Here is a 24,475-nt window from a genome sequence, read left to right as displayed (position 1 = left end):
ACTCTCAAGCCTCACCCTCATGGTATATGCACCGGTGTACACTCACACACACAAGCATGCATGCAAAAGCAATCTCTCTCACACACACACACACACACACACACACACACACACACACACACACACACACACACACACACACACACACACACACACACACACACACACAGTCTAAAACAGAAGTAACACAGGGTTAAAAAGAGCAGCCCTGCATTAACAGTGTTTAGCTTTTATATATGTCAGCTTCTTCACTGGGACAGAGCCAGAGGCCAGAGGGGGTATTTTTAGGGTTTCATCTGCTGTACCACAGCGCATTCAGCCTGAGCGATAACATGTTTTCTGTGAGCAATAAATAAAACCAGCCTTAATAACATTTTAATGTATGTACGTGATATTCTAATCTCAAAATCACAAGACTCCTGACTTGACTCAGGCCTCTAAACTGAAACTACTCTAAGACATTTTATCAGCCAGTGGCTTAGTCAACGTGGGATGATCTAAATAGTATCAGTCTATCAATTGCAGTACTTAATGCAAAGCTATCATTCATAACAACTGTCCGATAGGGCATGACTGTTTTAATGTTACCAGTGTTAATATCCGTTTCTTTAAGGCTTTTAATGTGCTGGTTAAGATCAGGTATGATATGACTGGATGTGTCTTAACAGAGTGCAACGGTTTCAAGGCAAGGTGAGAAACAATTAAAGGGTTTTGATACAAAAAGCTGAATCACTGTTTGGATTGTGCATGAATAAAAGACAAAATTGTTACTTTTATTATCTAAAATATGAATCTACAATGGCATCCTACTTTTCCGTCAAACATCAAGATAACAGCACAACAAGAAAGTCTAGGGTTCAAAGTCTACTCAGTTACTGTTAGGCCTACTTTGACAAACTAAATGCTCAGCAAAGCACTGTCAAGGACTTTAATTACATGGAAGTAGGAACAAAATCTTCGTAGGCCTATTAATGTTAGGATTATGTTTTAAACAGGACCCAGGCGCAGGCAATGACTGAAGATGTTTAAATAGTTTATTGCTTCGGAGACTCAGGCAGGTTTGGTGATATGGAGGTCCGGAGTGGAGGTAGGCAGTGAGAGGCTGGACTGATTACAAGGCAGGCAGGTATGATGCAGGAAGAAGCAGGCAGGTTGGCTGGAAGCTCTGGTGGACGATGGCCGAGGGATTGCAGTAGAAACACAAGAGAAACTAGTTACAAAAGGTACTGAATTACACGCAGACAGGATAACTCAATGGGCAGCCAGGAGGATGTACTACCACTGATGTAGAAAACAATCTGGCGGTGAGTTGCTGGGAGACTGGAGTAGATAAGCTGTGTCCTGATTAGATGATGAGGGACAGCTGAGTCGGACAGCCAGGTGAGAGCAATCAGGCTGCTGCCTGGGAAACCACACCCTCTCCACACACAGGGGAACAAACAGGAACACAGTTTGGACCGTGACAATTAATGTTTTAAAAAAAGCAAAGCTCTTCCTTCTATTCATAATATTGTCTTTGTAGCCTCCCTCGACTCAATACCTTTCAATACTTAATATCTCAAAATAACATACTTGGGGTAAACAAAATAAAGACACAATCGCTAGTTTGCCGCATTCACACACCAGCCCACATACACTTGACCTCCAATTTTACCCGTTGACTGTGACTGTCAAAGGGTCAGGATTTATTTGGAACCAGACAAACCAAAGCAAAGCTCTGCTGGTAACAACCTCCTCAAATCAGATGTTTGAAAGATGTTAGTACAGAAATCATAGAGCCTGTCCAAGTGCATAGTGGCAGTTCAACTCTCTACTCTGATTCCCTCCAATCATTTGCATACAGTCCCTTAGTATGATGATGTTGACATTTATCTTAAAACGTGTAACCATGATACAGAATCTTAAAACGTGTAACCATGATACAGAATCTTAAAACGTGTAACCATGATACAGAATGCCTCTCGTTTACTACAGGGGATGACATCAAACTGTTGTTTATTTTCAACAGTTGTGGCCACATTTAGAGAAGTGTATTTGAGAAAAAGGTGAAAGAAAAGCGAGATCTTATGAAAAGAAAAGCAGTGATACAGTTGTGAATATTATCAAAGACATCCATTCTGATTCATTATTTAAAATCAGTGTTTAGGTGATTTTTGTGATCACAACGAATGAGTCAAGATGTTATTTCCAAAAACAGGGACTTTAAAGATAGCATAATATTCTGCTGACGCATGCTTAAGAGCAAAGTGACACACTGTTTCTATTCCGACTCAAGTCTATTAATGTTTGAAATTAATCTATAATAATAGAAAATGAGTGCATTGTGTCGATCATGCCCTGATGATTGGTAATGGTGCAAGATGTTTCATTTCCTGCACACCAATATGAACTTCATGACTGCTCTTCCTTTTCGTCTTTCCTGTTTTTTTAACTGAAAAAGGAAGGACCATTATAGGTTACATTTTCAAATTGGCAGATATGACATAGGTGCCAGTGGAAAGCCTCTATGCCACTACTGTAAGCCTAACTTCTCAATGAAACTTTTCTTATAAAACATTGCATTTTTCTCCTAAAACGGGTTTTTAAAAGTATCAGCAAAAGACTACTGGAATAAATCAAAGCAACCTCAGTAACCACAGAGCTTCTCTTGACAGTAAAACAATCTGATTCCCAGCACATGTGAAAACGGCTGTTGAACATGTAAAACTGATGAAACTGCTTTCTTATTTGATCATATCTGAAAATCTTTCAAAGCTCCACTTTGACCTCTAGATTTCTTGCTGAGAGGTAAGTGACATCTCACTTTTGCTACTTGTTGTCTGGGGCAGGGCAACCTACTCCGTCTTGTCTGAGAGGATGTGTTTATGTGTGAGAATCAGCATGCCACTTCAAAGAAGTGCTCATCACCTCGGCAGAGAAATCTCCACCCATCCTATTCCCCACAACTTTAAAAAGATGTACACAGTAATTACATATAGGCACATTTTTGTTTCCAACCTATGATAATATATTCTTATTTTTGAATAAAGTAAAATTGTATACGATTTTCCTTGATAGAAATCCTGTTAAGGAGTTGAACTGTTTACCGATTACTTGAGAAAGTACACACAGTATGTCATTTTTATCTTCCTGAGATGTACCAATACACTGTATAGTATTTATTTTAAATACACACTATAAAGACTGACTAAGTTATATAAAATGTCCTCCCTCCATGTTCCAGGATGGGTACGTGTCCTGAAGTTTGTAGCAGGTGGGTTAAAAGGGTAAAACCTCCAGAGGCCTACGATCATGAGGAACTCCCCTGAAGCCCCTCTACCCCCTTTCTCATTTACCTGAGAGCACGAGAGATGACTGTAGGTTTCGTCACAGTCAAAGCTGGAAGTGGCATGCCGCCTGCTGTCTTGCACCTGAGGAGAAATAACCCTGCAATAGACAGAAGCTGCTCTAAACACCCCAGTGTTGGCAAATGTCTGGGTTGACTCAATGCCACCAGACTGTTTTGCTACGCAAATGTGTATATTCCCGGAGTCACTCATGCTAGCAAATGTGATACAAGTCTGTCACGAGTTGAGTTTGTGCACTCCGTGTCAAGGCCACAAATCCCAAGACTACCCGTCAACCCGAGTCATAGCCGGAGATGTGATTGAGAAGAAAATGTATCTTATTGTTGAGACAAAGGTCAAAGATGCAGAAAATATTTAAATTTGGTAGATTCATTAATTACAATTAATTCAATAATTTACCAACTGTACCAATAACTCAGGACAGGCAAGACACATGTTACAAGTAGACAAGTTGGCTATCTCGAGCAGGTGTTTGCATAGAGAATCAAACATTTATTATAAAACAAGTTGTTGAGATTATGACTTCTTGGAAGAATACAATTAAGGAGACCAATATAACAAAACATCTTAAAATTATACTAGAGGTGTTTCTGCTTTTTGAAGACACTTTTTTAACCCATAAGAACCCGGACCCATTTCTACTTTCGGGAAAAATTATGCATAACATTATTTAGACTAAATAGACCACATCTCTGACAAAAACTCCCGCCCTAGTGTCCGAGATCTTATTTGTTTTATATGAATTTGATCAAGAAATGTCAAGTTAAATGTAATAGTGGACATATGTAGACATTATAATTCTTAAATGGCTTGAATCTTACCTTTAGTAACGCAAAACAAGCTTTTGAAATATAGCTAGTTCCGTCACATGTGTTAGCCTGGCACATAGAAATATTGGACATGTTGTTATGGGAACACAAAATCACATGACCTGGCCCAGAGGCGCGGGAAGGTATTTTGAGTGGGGGTGCTGAGGTGCTGGACTCCAGTGAACACTATTACGGGCACTATAGAGCCCGCACAAAAGCACTCCCCACACGCAAACACACAGTACACCCGCGACTGTTACAATGAAGGCTCGATCATCAGCTCACGGCATATAGGCAGGGGTAGAGTGCTATTTTTTACGAGTGGGGAGCGGACCTCACCTCCTCTAGGGGGGTCCAGGGGGATGCTCCCCCGGGAAGATTTTTTTTTTAAATATTGAAGTTAAAAGCATAAATCTGGTGCACTTTGAGAGCAACATTAAGAGATCTATGGATACATCTCTCAACACCCAGATGAAAACACAACTGTAAGCAGATGTTCTTTTTCTTTATGGATATTTTACAAATCACTCCCCTTTCAAACTGTATTCTTGTTATATAGTATTTCATAACTGTTTTTCCTTTATTCTCTCATTTTTTTTATAACTATAATGATCATATGAAAGTGTGCCGCACTGCCGCGGAAATAATCTTTTGAATAATTTGTGACCAAACCGTTTGAGACCCACTGAGATAACTTAGACTAAAGTTAACTATCTAAACACTCAGAGAGTCCTTTAGCTCACCTGAGCCTCTCAGTCTGAGAGGAGAGCTCTCCTCCAGCTTGTTGTGGAACAAACAGCTCCGTTTGTCCGTTAGTGCAGCTTGCTAACCAGATGCTAACAACAAGGTCCCTGTTGCTGGCACCAGTCACTCTCTCACACGCACACACAATGCGCCACACGCACACACACACTTTTATTTCCATGCAACTCTGATTGGTCTGGTGGCCTCTGCTGTTGCATTCACTGAACACGGGAAATTACAGTCCTGTAGTCCTCTCTAGTGTCATGATGAGGTTCACGTAAAGCACGGTTAATGTATTATATTATTGAGGTAGAATTGTCCAGTGCTACAGAAAAAACATTCGGGGTAGTTCAAAATATTATTTTACCAACAATGTGGAATTTATTGGCTACATATTACACAGATTATGCACAGCGGGAGCAGCAATAACCGTCAAATAATAATTCAGACATGGGAGCTCCGCACCCCCTTCCCGCACCCATGACCTGGCCCATGATCCACCACTGTTCAGTTTGTGTCACTTAGGCTGTCCATGAGCTCCACTGATTGGCTCCTGGCAGTGGCACGAGAGGGGGGTACGTCTCTGATAACCACATGTTGTGTACGCAATTTCGTCCCTCTGTGAGCGCTGTGCCACACAAGACCCGAAGTTTTTTCCGAAAAAACGCTAGAATGGGCCACTTGGAGTCTGGCAGCGACAGTTTCCAGCGCTGGAATGACTACATAAGACTGGTGGACACTGTCAGAGAGATAATCCTGCACACGGCAGCTGGGTCCTACTTGCCGGCCACCGAAGCTCCGCACCCGGCACAACGTGGCGACATTGGGGCAGACTTCTCGCTGTTAGGCTCTGCGTCTCGTCCACCACCTGATGGGTTGTGGTACTCCACAGGCTCCCATCGTGCAATTGGGGCAGACTTCTCGCCGTTTGGCTCTGCGTCTCGTCCACCACCTGTATCTCATTTGAAAACCCAGACTTCACCATTGTCACCTGCGCGCATGTCTTGCAGTTTTTGCGTGCACAACGGCGAGTCCAAGTTGGTGTGCAAATCCCACTGGCTGAAGAACCAGGTCGGAGATGTTCTGTGTCCCTACCTGCGGCAGTACGTGTGTCCCCTGTGCGGAGCCACGGGGGCCAAAGCCCACACCAAGCGCTTCTGCCCGATGGTGGACAGAGCGTACGACTGCGTGTACACGAAGTACACTTAGACACTTCATGTCATAAAATAAAGGCTAACTCTGTATGTAACTTGAACTCATGTCACCATGGGTTTTTATGAGTTCATTTTCCAAATGTTTTACGTACTACAGTACAATGTGCTTTCGAGGATTCGATTGTTTTCCTTTTTAAGAATGTCCTTAAGAATACATTTTTCATACAGACAAAGCATTCCAAATGCAATAAAATGAGATGACGCTGCAGTTTTGTGTTTTATGTGTTTTTTTAATCCAAAGCTGAAGCAGACAAAAGTATAGCAAGTGGAGCCGGACAGACTTGATGACAAGAAAAAAAAAAAACGACAAACATTTCTGTGCTTCCACTACAAAATAGGTGTTTGGGATGAAAAGAAAAACAAAACAGTGTCACAAACATTCAATGAACATTTTTACAGTGAGAGATTTGTATGTGCGATGTGACAGGTAATGTGGATGTGATTTAACAAAGTGAAGTGGACTAAACTGACAACATTAACACAATCATTTCCCATGATCCCAAAGTGAGCTGGAAGCTTCCTGTTGCGTTAACAAGAACATTGAAGAGAAACCAACCATCACACTTGAGTGTGATGACAGCTTGCTGGTGGTATTGTTAGAGATTCTGCCCTGGGACGAGAAGCAGCTCCTAAGTACGTTCTACTTCCTTTCAATCTCCCAGGGAAGTTTGACTAGACTTCGTCATTGAGCCTCCTGAAAGTTGGCAAAAGTAAAAAGTGATTTCTTAAAGAGCTTTCCCAGCTTTCCCAGTCTGAACCATGTATTATTCCCTAGAAGAATCGCTACTACTTACATAAACACACACAAACGCTCCTTATTGTTTCTCTCTCCAACACTTCTGCTAACAGAAATCCACACTAAGGAAAAGGTCCAAGCAGTACTTCAAGCTGACCGACATATCTGCATAATATTAACCTGATATATCATCTGCAATGTTATAAATTGGGAAGCATAACATTGGTAAAAGCCTGAACCAAATGGTAGGTAGGGGTTAAAAGTAATTTGCTGCTTTAGATAGTAAGGCCTATGCTAATATGTTCATAAAATCCATGAAAAAATACAGTATCGGTTTGCTCCTACTCTCCTATGAGCTACATGTGGCAGAAAAGTCGGGCCGGTTTCTGTCCTAAACGTTGCGTCCTTCTGTGCCTTAGAAACTATGTACCTGAAAAACAAGCGTAGATTAAGGTAGGAGAGCGGGGCCACGAGTGAGGTGCTGTCAGAATGGCACACGACCGTTGTGAGTGCATAGGCCTCATGACATTCACAAAGACAAACTGAACCTGACGGACACTCCCACTTCAAGTCCCAGAAATAAGTGACTATTTCAAGCTAATCTTAACTGTCAGGGACAGAGTCCTTACATTCCACTAGTCAGTTCAAAATACATCTGCCAACGTTGCATTTACGATGTAAAAGAAACCTTCCCTTGCTTTTCTTTTTGGGATTTAGCCATTGGATTTAACATTCACAGGTTTGGGGCAAGAGCTGAACGAGGGCTGCTGGGTAAAAGAGAACTACTGCTAATGCTAAGGCTTCATGTCATATCCCAACATTCAAGCCCCTCCGAGTACACAACCTGATATTTGGGAAAGGAGAGGCGAGAGAACTCACCGATTCCCTCTCCTTTTCTATATTTCATAATCTCTTTACTGGTGTCAAAACACAGATAAACATCCTCTCTGCCAGAGCAGAGTGGTGGGTTTGTTAAAATGGTAGAGTAATAAAAACAAACACTCCTACAAAACATTAGAATTTGCCATGAAAAAATAAAACACTGAGAAAATCCATGCAACGCGACTCACATGTCGACAAATTATTGCTTCCTTTTTACAACCTGTGTCTGTATGTGCATGCATGCGTGCATTTTTCAGTGGGCAGCAGACTGGGGGTCCTGCATGGGGTTACTGGCTTTATTCCTCCGTTTCGTTAGCAGTGGGTTTTTCGAGTCCTCAATGGTCTTGATCTTGATTTGCTCGTAGTCAACCCTCATTGTTGCCAAGGCACTGGTCATTTCCTCCTGAAGAATGGATGGAAAGAAGCTCATCAGACCTCTTGCTTTGGACAACTAGAGACTGTGGTTTTTGTATACACATCATAACACTTCACTTTTTTTAAGCTAGCTGCAGAATCATGACATGAATGATGATACACATTTCAATTAGGGAAAAGGGGAAGTGCTAAGGATAAACCACCACCAGCTGCATCCTGTCAAGACTAACACTAACAAACAGAACATACATTAGTAATACATTGATATTTGAAATGTTTATTAAAAAAGGTATTTTCTGATATATATCAACACCAAGAATTACGTAGCTACAATACAAGAAGCAATGCTGATTCAATGACAAACATCTTACCTTGACATCCTCCCAAGCGTCCTTCTCCTCCTTTAGCACCCGGCTGGTGTGAAGTGGGGTCTGGGGAACTTCCATCGACTGCTTTAGGAAGACACACAGAAACACACCACCATTTTACTTCACTGGATGGATGCCTGCCGGAGCGTTCGAGTTTAATAATGGCAGGAATGTGAGCTGAAAAATGCACAACACAAGTATTTGCTTACATTGATCCACGGGTGATTCATGAACTCTGTGATGGTCATCCTTTGCGTTGGCTCAGTCTTGAGGAGGGTCCTAATCAGCTGTTTAGCTGCAAACACAATCATTGTTTGACATCATTCAAAAAGAAAATTCATATCCAAGGATTAAGTAACTGTTCTAGTGAACTTCAGTAAAACAGTGCATACAATTACAAGGTGACAGATCAACAAACAGGTAGAGAGACATAATATCTCTATACATGACAAATAAACATGATATACTCTTCAGGTTGGGGTCATAGTATCTCTTTTTCTTATGTGGGATGTGTGAAAGTGTGGGAGATTCTAGAGGCAAGGCTGCAGCACATTATGTTCTGATTGAGGGCGTGTCATCATTCTTTCATGGACTCGGATAACCCCAAGCTTTTTTCTGCTAAAAATGGTGTAATCTTGAACAGTACTGAGAAATCCTACAGTGAAGAAGGCAAAAGCACACACGGAGAGTAATGATGATGACTGTGCTTGAGAAGAGTACTACAGTGCAACACGGCAAGTATCCGCAAGTAGGGTCGCTATATGCCAAATCACCACGTTAGCTTCTCTTTTCTTCATAAAAGCTTTCCATTACTCAGAAAATAAGACTTCACTTTCAATTGCAGTGAATGTGACCGGTGGTTGTTGATAGGTGCGTGTGAAACATCTGCATCAGTTTCCATTTCTTGATCAGAAAGTTGACTTCAAAAGCCAGCTGCTTTGTCACATTTAGGTGAAGGCTTAAATAAAGACTTCCTTCGGGAGCTTATGAAACAATACAATTGTAAAATGAATTGGATGTTATATCAGACTTATATACTATATATGACTGTTTCAATTTAAGATGTATACAGCAGGAGCTCCTCTGTTAACAATCAAAATAAATGTTATTTGTTCTTATTTCCAGTTCTATGAAAAAGGCCAAGTCAACAGTTTATCACATTTAGTGTAGGTATGCATGCGGACTGACCTTCCTCTGACACATCAGACCACTCAGGGTTGGGAAACTCATACTGGCCCATCCTGATCCTCTTCTTCATCCCAGGGGAGATGGCTAGACCATGGTTAGAATAAAAAGGAGGGTATCCACACAAGCTGTTGATAATGCAAATATTAGTTAAAGGTTCCCTATTATAATGTTTTTCATCAATACATTATAGGTCTCAGTTATATACAAAACATGTCTCTGAAGTGTTTGGCTAGAAATACCAAACAGATCATGCTTTGTAGCATCCCATAATCCCCTCTGTTTCAACCCCGTTTCAAAAGTGCTGATTCTGTGTCTGTTACTTTAGATGAAAATAAGGAGCCACTCCCCTCGCCCCTCTGAGAGATATTTGGTTAAAAGAACACAATGGTGCTCTAGGAGGAGATTCAGGTGATAGGGTGAGGTGGGGGGGGGGGGGGTTACCTTGGTTGGTGATTGGCTAATGGTTACACAAGCCAAACATCATTATGACATCATAAATTCGCCAAAATCTGATCAGCTCATTTTCAGACAGGTTTTTATATAAATGGATCAGGACAAAAAAGTGAGCGGATCTTTTTTCCTGAAACTTTCAGAATGTCTTTACACAGAGGGGACACATGTTTATGAATAAAAGACATGAACAAGTGGATTTTGCATAACAGATGACCTTTAAAGCACCAAGTAAATGATAGTATAATGTGTTGAAAGGGTTCAGACTTACAGGATATACATAATCACACCCAACGACCACATGTCACAGGACTTGTCATATTTCTCTGGGCCCAGAACTTCTGGAGCTGCAGATAGGAAGACATGAATAAAGGGTAAAGCAAGTGTAAATGTGTCCCGAATCATTGGAACTCTTTGTTAATGAGCAACAAGTGGAGCAAGAATGAGAGTTCACACAGAAGCAGATGCTTACCAACATAGTAGGGTGTGTAGCAGGGAGTAGCTAAAGAGTTGTGTGAAGTGGTTTCCTTGGCAAAGCCAAAATCTGTGAGTTTGAGCAGGGCATTGGGCCTCTTGGTAGAATACAGCAGATTCTCTGGCTGCAGGGAGGATACAGGAAGCAGGCCAGAAGGAAAACAAGTTATTTAGTTACTATAGCTATGGAAATCAGTCTAAGCCCCGAGCCTGTTTTTCAGGCCACAGGCTCGAAAATAACATTCCCAGAACAAATGAGTATATCTTAACTTTTAAAAAGGGGTAAATTAATAATCTTTTTTCTCAAAGTAATGATACACCTGTGAGTTGGATGTAGAAAAGTCAGAATCAATATAAAATCTTTTTATTTTAAAGTAAATTCAGATTGAACATAGTAAAAAAAACATAAATTATAGTGTTTATTTATTATTATTATTTTTGTATTGTCCGTCCAAAAAGAAAACATTACTTATAGTGAAAACCACCCTTGAATGATGGGATAGTAGACTAAAAGCTTTAGGAATCCAAACTATAACATATAATAAGTACCCCTGTAAAAACCCACTTCTGGGGTCATTTGGGTGCATTTTCCATATCTCTGGCCCCCCTCGTTGGATTTTGAAGATTGACACCTCTTTTTAACCATTAGAGCCAATGGAATCGAGGGAAAGTTCCTAAAATCCATCTAAACATTACACATTGGTGAATGAGTGATGCGTAGCCAGAATGCCCTGGAACTGGAAGCTGTCAAACACTCTAGTAGCTATCGTAGCAGCTAATATGAAATCTCCCTTATTGACATAAAAATGGAATGATGCATTATCAGCAGTGTTGTGCTAGTTACTGAAAACCAGTAACTAGTTACCATTACTAGTTACTTCATTTCAAAAGTAACTCAGTTACTTTACTGATTACTTACACCAAAAAGTAATGCGTTACTGTGAAAAGTAACGTTTTAGTTACTTAAAAAAAGGCTCCCATTATAGTAATGCCCTTATAGCCTTAATTTCAGTACTGTTATTGCATTGGAGTATAATACAATCTATTGATCAACTTGACATGCATTATATGCAATCTGGATAGCATCGATATTAGCTGGCTTTACATGTTTGTATATTCTTTCTCCAGGTAGTTGGACAAAGTTTTCCGTCCCATATGCCGGTGTGCCGCCCGGACATGCTATCATGCTAACTAGCTCCCTGAAAGCGGGTGACTCCACTGTAGCAATAGCCTGCATGTGTTCTACAACATACCGTGCAATGGCTTTATCGACTTTTCCCTGGCTAGCAGTCCCTTTGTTAAAATCCAGCCGCTGTTGCTTCGGTGCAGGTGGAGGTGGAGTGGCGTCGGCTGAGTCTCTGTGGTGTTAGCTACTAGCTTCGTCCCAGCATGTTGTTTTTGCAGATGTTTTAAGAGATTTGAATGACTGGTTTGGGCAGTAGATAGGCTCTTTGACCCGCCAGTACACAACTTACATTTAACTAAAACGTTCTTTTCTTTGTGCTCGACAAAAGTGAAATAGTGAGAATATCTCCAGGTGGAGAAACTAGACTTGAGCTTCGCCGCCGCCATGACAGTCTTGTTAGTAAACAACACAAACACGCCCACAGCCCGTCTCCGCATGTGACACAGGAGTATCTAAGTACATTTACTCAAGTACTGTACTTAAGTACAGTTCTCATCTCTGTTCACCTGGCTGTTGACTATATAAAAAAACTAACGCAGTAACGCACCATGTAGTAACGGTAACTGAGTTACTGAATTTAAAAAGTAATGCGTTAGAGTACTAGTTACTGCCAAAAATAACGGCGTTACAGTAACGCGTTACTTGTAACGCGTTAGTCCCAACACTGATTATCAGTAATCATTTCAAAGTGACAGACACATTGGATTAACCATTGGATTAACCTTCAGCAGCATTTGTATCGTTTTAATGCCATTGAACACAACTTTTCATCAGAAAACCACAAAGTTAAGAAGTTTTTAGACATTTTGGCTCCGTAAAGCTAATTTTGTTGTTGTTGTTGTTGTCGTTTCGCAGCGAGCTCTGATCGCTCAGTGATATATTTCTTATATTTCTGGAATCTGTGGAATCTCAGCTTGCTAATCAATATCTTGTTTGTGCAGATACGATAAGTAATAAGGGTATTTTAATGTGAGTTCTGTGCTAAGTGTGTTAGCATTCCTTTGTTATTATCCTTATGTTTCGTTTTGCAAAAAATGGTTAATATTGTCTGATAGCTGAGTTTCTTCCCATTAAGTGGATAGGACACATTTCTAGTTTATTAAATGTTAAGCCCTCAGACGCTGTTTCTTGCAAGATGTTGCGTTTTGCCCCCGCCCGCGGGGCCGTGGGGTTTAACTGGTTAAAGCCCCTCTCAGATTTCTTGAATTGGTCATAAAAAAGCATGGATATTCTTTATTACAAAGTTATAATACAAACCTTGACATCTCTGTGGGCAATGTTGATTGCATGCAGGAACTGGATGGCCTCTCCTATGCTCTTCATGATGTCAGATGCCTCTAAAATGAAGAGATAAACAGCCATTTTAACACAGAGATAACAAGTGACTCAAGTGATGGAATACAAAGGGGTTGCATTATGTCTGGGGGTTGAAAAAAACTACTTTATATTTAGCAGGTGTCCGAAGAGGCCTTTTATGCCTCTGCGTGTTATGTAGTCATGTCATAAGACACAGCAGTATAGTAATAAACGTTTGATCGTTTTAAGTCCACATATGCTGACTTCTTACCTCTCTCTGTGAAGGCCTGGTCTCCTCTGTCCTGGATTCGACTGAAAAGCTCACCACCGTCCATGCTGCAAAAAACAAAATCAGGGTCTTTCTAAATAAGTTGATTCACTTCCTATGTACTCATTACTCACTTCAACCTCGGTTTTATTTAATTTTCTTATTTAAATATACAAATGGTCATTTTAGGGCTGAAATATTATTGATCAACATGCACGCATTTGCACTGAATCGTGCCTGGACTACATGGGAGGTCATCATATGTGGGTGGAGCAGCATTATAGAGTAGTGAAGTAAAAACAGGGCAGAAAAAGGCTCTAGGGTTAAGAGCATATTGCAACATTTGCAAACCGAAGCCTTTGCACAATGAAACATTTTAGGAGAAATAATAGCACGTCATGATGAAAGCTTTCTTCTCATAGTGCACTGGCTGAATGAAACGTAGCCCACTCTGCCAGCGGTGCAGTTATTGTCATTCATCCTCTGACTGGTTGGCTTGGCAGGTAGAGGTGGTCTGTGGTTGACCAACGCAAGAGATCTGAAACCAACTGAATGACTGCTCACACCAGACCAGCTCAGCATTCTGCACACTACTCAAAACTCTGCACAGCATGATTACAATCAAGAAGACACCTATTTAAATCGTCGAAATGACTGTATATGAAGTCTTGAGTTATGGCATGTGTTGTGAGTTCAAAGTGACCGTGACTTTGAACACTACATTCTGAATCTGTTCAGCTATGATACCAAGTGCTGAACAGAGAGTTATGATTTCTAAACTTGCATGACATGTGCTGTGTGTCTTGATTAAGCAGATTTCAAGGTAGTTACTTTTTTTAATTCCACAAAACCGTTATAATGAAGTTATAATGTTGTTTAATAAAGCCATATTTGTATAGAATACTACAGACAACAGTATGGCTCCCTTATGTAATACCAGGACAATTGCTATTCCCTGATCCACTTGAAGATCACGCACAATTGAATACAATAGAGGTGTTTAGGAGAAACGTACAAGACTAAGAATGAAAGAAAACGTTACTGGCGCTGTCAAATATGAGACTAATGGTTGTTAACCCTGAATTCAATATGCATGAGACCGAGTGTGAGAGAATCCAACCCAAAGCATTTAATGATAAGTTTCATTTAATCTTTTTGCTCAGTTTGACTCTGCGAGTTTCAGGTTGCACAGTCACACGTGTATGTGTGTGTGTGTGTGTGTGTGTGTGTGTGTGTGTGTGTGTGTGTGTGTGTGTGTGTGTGTGTGTGTGTGTGTGTGTGTGTGTGTGTGTGTGTGTGTGTGTGTGTGTGTGTGTGTGTGTGTGTGTGTGTGTGTGTGTGTGTGTGTGTCGACATGTGCGAGACCACATCAACGGATTCTCAAGGTATACTTGTGTTAAAAGAGAGAACAGCATCCAAAGACTAAAGCGCTGTGGGACAGCCCTGCAAAACCACAACATGCTTTTAACTTCCAAAAATCAATCACATTTGCCATAGTAATGGTATTTCAGGTTGCAATGTGAGAATTGGTGCAGTGGTTTGACATTACTCATGTGGTCAAAGGCAGAGAAACTTGAAGTCTCCTGACTACACCCTGTGTTTCTGAACATGTCTGGTGGTGAAGTGTGAATTCTCAGCAGAATAGATACTTAGATCAATGCGTTCTTAAGAGCGCACATCTTGACACCATCACGGCAGAAACCAGTAACACCCTAAAGTTTCAGTCTACATCATGTCGAGTCTCGTGTACTGTGTGAGGACACTGCGTCAGTAAGACTGATGAAATGTGCTAATAACATATCCTAACGGTTTAGAAAAGGCCCCAATGCACATCAGCTATTTTTTTCCAAATCTTTTTGAGATCGATATCATGATACGTACTTTGCATTTCGTAGGTTCTCCCCTCCTCCATATTCTGATCGAGTAAGATCGTGTGTTAGCTATTTAGTCTGCTGGTGGACAACAGAAGCATCTGGTAGCACTGGGATGAAGCCATCACTGAAGAGATCTGGACACCAATGGACAAGTCTTTTTTGCTAAAGATGACCTACATTATCTACCTAGGGAAACTAGTCAAATGACCTGAAAGTATTACGTGGTAGCCCTCATTCGAAAAGATCTGAGTGCTGAAGAAAATGTGTTTCAATGTTTCCTTTCTAATCTGCTAAAGAAAACAAATCTGTCCCTTCCTTCAGAGTTCCTTACAGAGCCCCTCCTTCAACACACACAAACGTGCACATGACCAATGAGGGCACGAGATAAGTTTGTGCACGAGATGGAAGGCTGACAGGCAGGTAGGCCATCCAGTTATCTGCCCCGGGCCGGCTCAGATTGGTTGTACTTTTTACAGCGCCACGGCTTCCACAGATGACTTTATGTATTTATTAGGGCTGTCAGTCGATTAAAATATTTAATCGCATGATTGTCCATAGTTAAATCGCAAATTAATCGCACATTTTTTATCTGTTCTAAATGTACCTTAGGAGGAATATTTTTCAAGTTTTTAATACTCTTATCAACATATGAGTGGATAAATATGCTTTATGCTAATGTTTATTATCATTTGAACAATGACAAATATTCTCATGAATATTAAACACAACAACCTCTGAACATTACAAATATTCGCCTCAATTCAACCAATACAAATGGTGTGTGTGTGTGTGTGTGTGTGTGTGTGTGTGTGTGTGTGTGTGTGTGTGTGTGTGTGTGTGTGTGTGTGTGTGTGTGTGTGTGTGTGTGTGTGTGTGTGTGTGTGTGTGTGTGTGTGTGTGTGTGTGTGTGTGTGTGTGTGTGTGTGTGATGGATCATTGGAGCTACAGTATGTGCAACTCAAGGCATATGCTCGAACGGGAGCTGCCTGGACGCTGCAATCATGTTGCACTATCCGTGCTGAGTGTGCTGACTTTTCGTACAATGTCCCGCTGTCTGGCTTCCTGCATAAAGTCAAGTGCTCGGCGCAGTTGTGTGGATAGAGCGCTCCTCTGTTTTCATTTAAACAGCTCCTTATATCCGTTAGCGCAGCTAGCTAGCACCAGATGCTAACAACAACAACAACAATGCATGGAAGGTCTCTCTCGGGCCACATTACACACACCCTCCCGGTCCTCCCGATGGCCAGTCGGTGCCTGCCGGTGAGCGTGGAAGTGTGGTCTGCCACAAGCGGGCGGCAGGAGCGGGGCTGTCAGCATCAGCTTGTAGATGGTATTTTAAACCCGATGCGCTCTGAAACTACGGGCGGCCGAGAAAAAAAAATACACATGCGTTAAAATAATTAGTGGCGTTAATTTTTTTTTTGCGTTAACGCATTATTAACGCGTTAACTTGACAGCCCTAGTATATATTGTCAAAGTATTTAACGTATTCATTGCTATCGGGATGTTAAGCATTCCATGGGATATAACAAGTGTTTCTGAAGTGAATTACCTACCCTATATAAATAAACATTGATTGATTGACCTACCCTACCTTTAACACATCTAACCTGTGGTCGTCTCAACTAAATCTGAATATGATACATGTCATTAATTGCAGCACTGCACGATTGGGTTATGCAAATTATCATTAAAGGCTGAAGAGAACCATTATAGTTAAAAGACAAAACACAACTACGTGCAACATCCCATATCAATACTTCGACTTCTAATGCCTGTCTGTGGCTCTCAGCCCCAATCCAAATGTGGTACTTGAGTGTGCTCTTGAGCACTGCACATAGTTATAGAAACGAAGGACCATCACTGAAATATCAAACTAATATCAGACTCAACATATGCGGCTTTCACACCAGCGCTTTTCCCTTTCTAGCTCCGAGCTAGAGCTTTTCTGGTTCAGCTCCGGTTTCCCTTTTCTGCTCCCGCTCTGTTCACACCGTCCAGAGCCCGACTGGTGCTGCCGCTGCTGTGTCATGACGTCACCGTTTACATCGCTGCTTTGCTCCCCAACGGCGTTACGGCGCTCACAACAACAACAACAACAACGGGGAACTGCGTCGGGTCGATGATCGTGTTGCTTTTAAATCACACGAATCCAGATTAAATTGAATAACGACTTCTCCAACCTTATGCTTTTCTCCAGAGTGCCGTGGTTCATTGTTTATTAATGTGTTTCTGCAGCATTTACCGACCGCTGCAGTGCTGGCTGTTTATTCTCCCGTTAGCTCCCGGTTAGCTCACACTGCAGCGGCCGCTCTAAAGTATTCACTGTCCAACTCACACAAGCAGCTGATGCATATCCCCAGTTCCCCTTAGCCTAAGTGAATGTGTGTCAGTCTGAATTGACGCTGTTTGGCATCACAACGCTGTTATGAAAGTTTCTCTGGTATAACATGGGTGATGTTAGCATAGCAACCGAAGCTAAACTGACTACTTGCTATTGCTATCCTATTGTGGCATAAGCCGTTTTCTACAGGCACATTTTACCGGCGTATTCTTATTATGATTCTACTTGTGATAGTCGGACACGACAACCTGTGCAGCCCATGTATTGATTCCATCCGATAGCTGCTATAATACAAAACAAAACGTCTGCCTCTCTCCACAATGATCAATAACAGTGAACGGACGGTCAAAGTAAGGTACAAATAAACAGAATCACACGAAGCCTGGTTAGTGTTGCCTGACTTTATAAAGTGTGTTTATAAGCACTACTGCTTGTAGGCAGGCATGACAGTCGACCCATGTTCAGGGGAGGTGGGTTTAGTTTCATGCACGCCTCGACGTAAGAGAGACGTAAGCGACGCCACCTCTTAGCTTCGAAGCTCTTGCCTCTAGACCGACAATTTTTTGGAGCTGGAAGTGAACCGGATTCCGGGGCTAAGAGGCGGCACCGCTGCGGTGTGAACAGGAAAAACCGGCACTTTTCAGGCTCCAGCTCCGAGCCGGAGCTGAAAACGCGTTGGTGTGAAAGTGTCATTGGGACCCGTTTCACAACATCGAAGAATACTTAGATATCAGAATATAGGTGACCAGAACGACTCAATGTGTGCAGTGTCAGGAGACAATCACCCTGAATACCTCAGTCTTTAAGTGTTACGTCTCTGTGATATTCAAGGAAATGTTTTTGTTTCATCAGAATTACTTTTCATTATTGACATTTCATGCTATCATCTTCTTAAGGAAATTAGTCATCATTTGCCGCATTTTGCTTGAATGTGTAGGCGGACAAGTCCACTCCCTCCGCACTGTAGTAGCCACAGCCCTAATTGCACGTGTCACAAGTGGATGAGGGTTTAGTGGTTTAAAGTGCTACATACAGAACATCTAAAGGCGAAGAAAAGACACCCATCTCATTTAGAAGAAATGGTTCATTTTCTTCTAACGGTCATACGCTACAGATTTACAATGATGAATGTGACTGCTGATAACAACTAAGATGGGTATTGCTTCACCTTTAGGCATTCTTGCTCATGAGTCCCAAGTCTGGAAATAGTTGTACTTCTCGGATGTATAGAAGTCATCAGATGGATGTATACAATCTAAACATTTTACTTTTATTAAGGGCTGCTGAATTAATCGTATTTTAATCACAATTACAATTTTGGCTTGCAAGGATTATGAAAACAACAAAGGGTATATAACAAAGTATTGAGATGAACTTTTGTTATTGACCAAATACTTATTTTCCACCATAATTTGCAAATACATTCTTTAAAAATCAGACAATGTGATCTTCTGGATTTTTTTCTCTCATTTTGTCTCTCATAGTTGAGGTATACCTAGGATGAACATTGCAGGCCTCTCATCTTTTTAAGTGGGAGAACTTGCACAATTGATGGCTGACTAAATACTTTTTTGCCCCACTGTATATATATATATATCTGTCAGGAGGATCATCGCTGCCCAAATATATCTGCTAAAGTGCACTTTAAAGTGTTTTGAGCGAGGGGTAAGGAGCTGCATTTACATGTGGTCATTTGATTAACCACTACACATGGATAGGTATTGTAATGTTTGTGTCACAGACCGTGCACTCACCACTCCATGACAATAAGCAAGCACTTCCTGGCCTGATAGAGGTTCTCGTAGACATCAATGATGCGCACGATGTTGGCACAAGGTGACGCCCTCCAGTGGAGCTCCACTTCTCTGCGGGCCTTGGCACAATCCTGCAGCATCTGGACAGGGGACATGAAAGGAGGCTGGTTAACATCAAATAAAAACAAAACAGTTCTGTACTGTTTAATTGCCTATTTCCTTTACATATATGCACTGGTCAATGTGACAGAACTGGACACCAGGTCTCATTGTTTGGGTGTGAGGTGTAAATGATATATTGTACTAAGTGACATGAAACCAATTGCGGACAAACAGGTTGCCACTACTGCTTCCCATCAGTAGGAAACATTAAAGAACATTAAATACCAGGTCCAATGCTGCCATCATCTGGCAAAATGTTTTAAAGAAGGTGTCGAGTTTTTCAAACTTGGTCTCGTGTGAATGTAGCACCCTCTTTGTGTGTCACTAGGTCATTGCACCGCTTTAAACAGTTGTATCATTACACAGATATGTATCCATTTGTTAATGCTACATTAATACTGCCTTAAAGTGTCATTTTACTCTACTCTACCCGATACCAGGAAGTCAAACATGAGCTTCAGTTGCAGAGAAGTATGTCTGAAACACTCTGATATTCAGCATGCCGCTCAAGGACACTCAGGAACCCTGGCCTTATGATTCCTGCCATGATTCGAGCCTTATTGCCAGGTTGCATTCAGTATTGCAATGCATCAAACAACACTGCGGCAAAACAAAGTTACCCAGTATGACATTTTTATTAAAAAAAGGATCGGACATAGGATCATGTGTTATGACCTTGCCAGTTGTGAATCACGTAAATGTAAATGCATGTAAAATTCTGCAGAGATGTCACGGGAAACTAGCCTTTTCTTTGAGAGTAGTAAAGAGATGCTGGGTCGAATATAGGCCTGAACTTCTGACCTATGAGATGCAGCCAAGCGCAAAGAGTAAATATAAGATCATTTAAAGTTTATGAGTAAATAAAAAAGAAGACCATATTGACTACACAGCTAAACAGAGTGTAATGTTAACTTTAACGTAGAAATGCATACAAATGTTGAATGCAAAATCAAAAATGTGGTAGCAGGTCACACTACTCAAATAAATAATTCAGGTTTAAAGAAACAGAGTCATCGTAGTATTTTCCCACGTTCTACAAGCACTTTGGATATAAGTTATGAATAAGTGATGTAGGAATGTCAAGTGCAAGTGATTGTTTATAGATGAATAATAAACAATAAAATACCACAAGTAAAACCCTAAAATATCCTTGCCAGTCATTGGACAAATCCAGCCTTGCCGTTTTGACAATGAGCCATGGTCTGTGTTTCTGCTGTCTCACATTCCAGCGCTGCCCACGGTCACAACACGGCAGCGGGCCGCGGTCCAGAGGGCAGCGACTGCAGGGACAGCAGAGTGAAGCGTCTGCAAAAAGTAGTGTCAGTATGAGCACATGCACATGAAAGGAGCCAGGTGACCGTGATGGAGGTGAATGTCTGGCTCTGCTGAAGTGACTGTTCTGACAGGCAGCAAAAAAGCCATAAACATGTTCATGCGGTTGGTTTGAAAACATCCATGCAAGTGTCTGAAAACTATTTTTTTGTTTGCTGAAAAGGGAAACTGATACCGTGTCCAAATCATTACAATAGATTTTATTTTAATGATTTGGTTTAACTTAAAGAGAAACTTTATTGTTATTGCACATATTACAGGTACTGAGACAACGAAATGCAGTTTAGCTTCTAACCAGGTGCAACAAGCAGTGAAGTGGAAAGTAATGTACACAATCTACAGAATAACATATAGAATGAATTGAATGATGAATAAACAGTGGGGTACGAATACACTAGATATCAGCCTGTGAGCAGTATGAACAGTGTGTATGAATATGCTAAGATATATAAAGTATGAAAACGGTAAGCAGTAAAAAATATATAGATATTAATTTCATGATGATAAACATTGTGGAACAATGATGAAAAATGGGAATGGATGTGGCGACGTAAAACTGACACAAAACAACAACAAACTTTTGCCAGCCAATTGGAGAGTTTCATCAGCAGCACGTGGTAAAAACCACCAATGAGCGCTCAGCTCGAGATACCAGCGAGCCGTTTCCCATCAAGCATTTCGCTTCCGCAGCTCGTGGAGAGCAACTGCGCCAACTCGCCTCGCCTCGCTCTCAAGGCTGCGGGCGTCTTTGTCCCGCGAGATTTCAAAGACTCATGTGGGCGAGCCTCCAGAGCAAGTCGGACAAAATGACTAACCATCATGCAACGCACTAGCAAGACGTTGATCGCAACTGCGCAGGTCTGCGCAGGTCTTGCTCGTCTCAAACAAGCCTAGTGCCTCCCCTCTCTCGTGCACGCGCTAGCTGCCAGAGCATGTGAGAAAACGAGAAGCATGGCTGCAAGTGGGAGTGCGAAATTTGGAAGTATTCGAGCTGTATCTCTGACAGTGAGGGCAAGCCTACGGACACCACGAGGCCTTTCTGTGAGACATGTTTTAGATCCCTGCAAACCAAGGGAGCCAACACATCAAACTTGGCTAAGCACCTCGCTCTGGGAGGGAAAACAAATGTTTTGACCGTTGGTGCTCATCCTAATTTTCGGCCTTGATGTAACAACATTTATAATTAAGTAAATGTAACACCCTTTTTCACCCCGGTTACACGTTTCATTCGCCCTGTACGATGGGCGCTGCAAGTGATGAAAATGGGGGATGTTGGCTTATCTGGCGCCCGCAGCTCACAGCCAAAGTGCGAGTGAGCGAGGGAGAAAGGGAGGGTGCTGTTGTTATTAGCATCTGGTGCTAGCTGCTCTAACGGAAGAAGAAGATGTTTCTACAATGATGTGGAGGGAGAGTCCTCTCCAGTCAGACTGAGGCTGATAACTACAGCTCGGTGAGGTAAAGGACTCTGAGTGTTTAGATAGTTCACTTTAGTCTAAGTTATCTCAGTGGGTCTCAAACGTTTTGATCACAATTTATGTAAACACATATTTCCAAGGCACTCCTTTATAATTATTGGGATAAAACAGGTTTGAAATCATTCCAATGTAAACTATAGGACAGTAAACCAGACACATCGTTTTAAACTGGAGATAAAAAAATATGCATAAATAAAATAGTAAAATAAGATATGAATGAACAACAAACATAAAATACGTTACATGTATTTGTTATTGGCTATGGGTTATTGGTTATGCTCACATACTTATTTTATTATTCAAATGTAAACCGATCTTTTTCATATGGGTGTTTAGAGTTGTACCCCCTAGATCTAGTCTCTAGTAATTCTGCTTAAAGTGCACCAGATTGAAGCATTTTGCTTTAAAATGTTCAAACATTTCTTCCTGGTATGCATGAGAAGGCAGATATGCTTGTTTTTCTCAACAAGAACTTAATCATTTTTTTTACCCTGCCCCTCAAAGAATCGGAATTGAGAACCGGAATCGAAAAGTAGAATCGGAATCGTGGAAATTCAAACGATACCCAACCCTAATGATAACTGTCTAATATGGCAATCTTTTTAGCTAACTTACCAATGTGGCCAACATCTGCAATGTACATTTTGTCAATGATTATTTATATTACTGTACTATTACAACAAAAATTATATTTTATAAAACGGTTTATAAAACAAAGAAGTTGTTTGAGATGATGCTTAATTTGACTGAATACGAATTATTGTCATTTATTTTGTTTATTGTTCTCATTGTTTAAAAGTTTGTGTTATGGTTCTGGTGTGAAATAAAGCACAATAATTACATTTAAGACTGTTTCCCTTTTTTTAAGAAAAGTATTGGAAAATAATCGGAATCGCAATTCTTGACTTGGTATCGGTATCAAAACCAAAATGTTGGTATTGCGACAACACTAGTTTAACAGACAGGTCATCAAAGATAACGTGCTGTTTTTATACCTCTTATCTGAGTATTGCCACTGACGTCATTTTATATTTCAAACACAATAAGGCTTGTTTTATATACTTGAATCTTACAACAAGCATGTACGTTTGAGTGTTGGGTGACTGACCAATAAAAGATGATTATTTCTGTTACCTGGTAGAGTTGGTATAGCATAATGTTGTATTACTCCCTGCTTTATCTCAACAGTGAGAGGGTTCAACCACACTTTGGGACTGAACAAATAGAGGTGGGTCTGACTTTCTGCGTCACAGCAGAGTGAAACAACTCAATACGACACAAGACCTTTTGGACACAATAACATTAGGCATCGGACAGAACTGACGCACTGTGCTCCTGCATACTTTCACCTTTCACCCATAACGTTAAAAAAAAAAAGACAAGCCACAAAAATAATGTGGTGAATATAACAATCCATTTATAAGCAGATAATATTGTGTTATTACTTGGAACAACAGCTCATTCTGCATAATATGTTAAAGGTTTTCAAAGTTATATTACAGCACAAATAGCTTGATTAAGTCCCGTCCCGAAAAAACATGACCGAAAATATAAAGTACTTTAAGACATTGAATGATTTCTCTTGTTGTATCATCAGTGTGCTACATGTTAAGGTCGAAGAAACCTCAATCACACAGACGTTAATAATTGATTGCCAAAACTGACAAATAGGTTGAAAATGAGCTACTCTTTTTATAAACTGAGCAGTTTTAGTAGTTTTCCCAAATATTGTTAAATCTGGAGTATCGCTGTTAAACCATTACACTGACCCACACTCAAGCACATGTATGAAATGGTTTAATTAGGAAAGGTTCAGTCATATGATCCAATATAAGACATAATAAACGTCCATGACCATTGTTTCGTTTTTGACCCAATTTGGAGGTAGGCCAAAGAGACCCTTGTCAACTCTACTGTTGACATTGGGGCAGATGGACATGTGATATCGGAGACACGTGTGTTGCCAGCAGCTTCTTTTCAACTGCCAGCCAGGAGCTTAGCCGGAAGGGCGTGAAGGTCAGGATATCCTCCCAGATCCCCCAAACATTCATTTGAGTCTGGCCTATTAGGGTTGAATTTTTCTGTGGGTTGTTTTGTGATGAAGGGGTATTTTTTGGAATAAGTTACATTCTAGAGAAGCAACATTAATGTTAACAACAGAAAAGCCCCAATATTAACCGATTATCGCACAAAAAAA

General features: G+C 40.9%; 2 protein-coding genes across 2 annotated transcripts in view; one reads left to right on the top strand and one right to left on the bottom strand.

Annotated features, from left to right (window-relative positions):
- Positions 1-5,336: 5,336 nt before the first annotated feature.
- LOC117447349 (nanos homolog 3-like) lies at positions 5,337-6,265 on the top strand. The gene has a single exon (XM_034084056.2). The coding sequence runs from the start codon at positions 5,495-5,497 to the stop codon at positions 6,107-6,109; it is 615 nt and encodes a 204-aa protein (XP_033939947.1). The 5' UTR covers positions 5,337-5,494; the 3' UTR covers positions 6,110-6,265.
- Positions 6,266-6,323: 58 nt separating this feature from the next.
- The window catches only part of mapkapk2a (MAPK activated protein kinase 2a), a 35,713-nt gene continuing 17,561 nt past the window's right edge, over positions 6,324-24,475 (bottom strand). The window contains exons 2-10 of the mRNA XM_034082568.2: positions 19,310-19,449; positions 13,341-13,405; positions 13,031-13,110; positions 10,586-10,712; positions 10,385-10,460; positions 9,664-9,788; positions 8,685-8,770; positions 8,479-8,559; positions 6,324-8,135 (exon numbers count right to left, since the gene is read on the bottom strand). Of these exons, the coding sequence (XP_033938459.1) occupies positions 7,986-8,135; positions 8,479-8,559; positions 8,685-8,770; positions 9,664-9,788; positions 10,385-10,460; positions 10,586-10,712; positions 13,031-13,110; positions 13,341-13,405; positions 19,310-19,449 (930 nt within the window). The 3' untranslated portion in view covers positions 6,324-7,985. The remainder of the gene's footprint in view (positions 8,136-8,478; positions 8,560-8,684; positions 8,771-9,663; positions 9,789-10,384; positions 10,461-10,585; positions 10,713-13,030; positions 13,111-13,340; positions 13,406-19,309; positions 19,450-24,475) is intronic.

This window comes from Pseudochaenichthys georgianus, chromosome 5 (genome assembly GCF_902827115.2).
Source record: "Pseudochaenichthys georgianus chromosome 5, fPseGeo1.2, whole genome shotgun sequence".
Lineage (NCBI taxonomy): Eukaryota > Metazoa > Chordata > Actinopteri > Perciformes > Channichthyidae > Pseudochaenichthys > Pseudochaenichthys georgianus.
This window is presented reverse-complemented; position numbering and strand designations above follow the sequence as displayed.